This window comes from Embiotoca jacksoni, unplaced genomic scaffold (genome assembly GCF_022577435.1).
Source record: "Embiotoca jacksoni isolate LCO1_2020_lvr unplaced genomic scaffold, fEmbJac1.0.p SCAF_72, whole genome shotgun sequence".
Classification (NCBI taxonomy): Eukaryota; Metazoa; Chordata; class Actinopteri; family Embiotocidae; genus Embiotoca; species Embiotoca jacksoni.
Window position 1 is genome coordinate 946330 of NW_027185428.1, and position 1784 is coordinate 948113.

A 1784-nucleotide genomic window follows, 5' to 3' on the forward strand; every position below is an offset into this window, starting at 1 on the left:
TATTTTACCTTTCAATTCATACAGTTGATTTACCAACAACATACCAACATAAACCCCCCAAACAATAAATAAAAACAATTTCAACAAAGTTTTTTTCATTACATCTCACAGCAGACAGTATATTAAAGTAACGTGTTTTTTGTTGCTCTTTTTAAAGCAAGTTCAAATTAAAGACCATGCATTTTAGTTTATAAATTCAATCACACGAGCAATTCATTAAGTGTCTTGTAATTGAAGGCATGCTGTCTTATAAAATGGTGCTTATATTCAAGTTAATACCCTTTTCCTGTCACCTGGCACTCATTCGTGGAAATTAAATTCTACAGGAAATGGACTTCAGCAAGCAAATGAACCAAACGTGCAAATAAAACTGTCCGATTGCAGAAAACCACTCCGCAGGGACTGAAAGTACAGAATACAGAGACACTGTGTTTATTTGTTTATATCAACTGAATATCTGGACAGGTTCTGGGTTTGTCAGAGTTTTTGTCTGATGTCACATTCATTCCATCATTGATGGTCCTACTGTATGTGGAGAGCCTTCTGTCTGGGAATGGAACACACACAGCTTTTGCTTATAATAGACAATGCAGGTGACTGCTGCCAGAAATGTATGGATGGACAGCCATTGTTACACATTTATAGGCCCCATTCAGCAAAATACTGCTAATTCATCAGCTTTGCACATTTGAATAACAACACATCATGGCCTCTGGGATTTTGTATAAAAAGGCAGTGGAATCATGGAGTTGGCAGAGCAAGTTGAACCATCCACCAGGAACAACCTCAACCACCATCATGGGCAAGGTAACGGGATATCTACTGACACATTTAAAACGATTTAGGTTTAAACACTGATACGAGTATGACCTGATTCTTAAAGTGAGATCTGTCTCCTCCTCTCTGTTTCAGATCATCTTCTACGAGGAGCGTAACTTCCAGGGTCGCTCCTATGAGTGCATGAGCGACTGCTCCGACATGTCCTCCTACCTGAGCAGGTGTCACTCCTGCAGGGTGGAGAGCGGCTGCTTCATGGTCTATGAGCGTCCCAACTACATGGGCATGCAGTTCTTCATGAGGAGGGGCGAGTACCAGGACATGCAACGCATGATGAGCATGGGAATGATGTTCGACTCCATCAGATCCTGCAGAATGATCCCCTATGTAAGCAACGCAAGGCATCACTCTAACTGCTATTCAATTTTAAAATGTTCTGTAGTGGTGGTCTGACATTTTCCCATCTTCAATTACAGCACAGAGGCCAGTTCAGGATGAGGATCTACGAGAAGGAGAACTTCGGAGGTCAGATGAACGAGCTGATGGACGACTGTGACAACATCCAGGATCGTTACCGCATGAATGACTGCATGTCCTGCAACGTGATGGATGGCCACTGGCTGATGTACGAGCAGGCCCAGTACAGAGGCAGGATGATGTACATGAGGCCCGGAGAGTACAGGAGCTTCAGGGACATGGGAATGAGTGGCACCAGGTTCATGAGCATGAGGCGCATCATGGACATGTGCTAGACCCCTCTGTTTGAAATAAAAATCATGTATAGTTCATAACCCCATTTGTCAAGCATCTACTTTCTTTACGAAGTTTGTCCATAGCTCTTAAAATAAGCAACAAAACGGTTGATTAATTTGAATTGTAATCCATGACCCAAATCTAAATAACAGGGGTGCCCCATTACCAAAATTTCCAAAACAAGATTTACACCTGCTGTGAATGCTACTAGTCACTTGGGAAGTTATTCACATTTCACAATTCTTTAAGAAGTT

At 42.0% G+C, this 1784-nt stretch overlaps 1 protein-coding gene across 1 annotated transcript; it reads left to right on the forward strand.

Annotated features, from left to right (window-relative positions):
* Positions 1 to 798: 798 nt before the first annotated feature.
* On the forward strand, positions 799 to 1529 carry LOC138215298 (gamma-crystallin M1-like). The gene is made up of 3 exons (XM_069177379.1): positions 799 to 807; positions 913 to 1164; positions 1254 to 1529. The coding sequence occupies exons 1-3, from the start codon at positions 799 to 801 to the stop codon at positions 1527 to 1529; spliced, it is 537 nt and encodes a 178-aa protein (XP_069033480.1).
* The last annotated feature ends 255 nt before the right edge of the window (positions 1530 to 1784 follow it).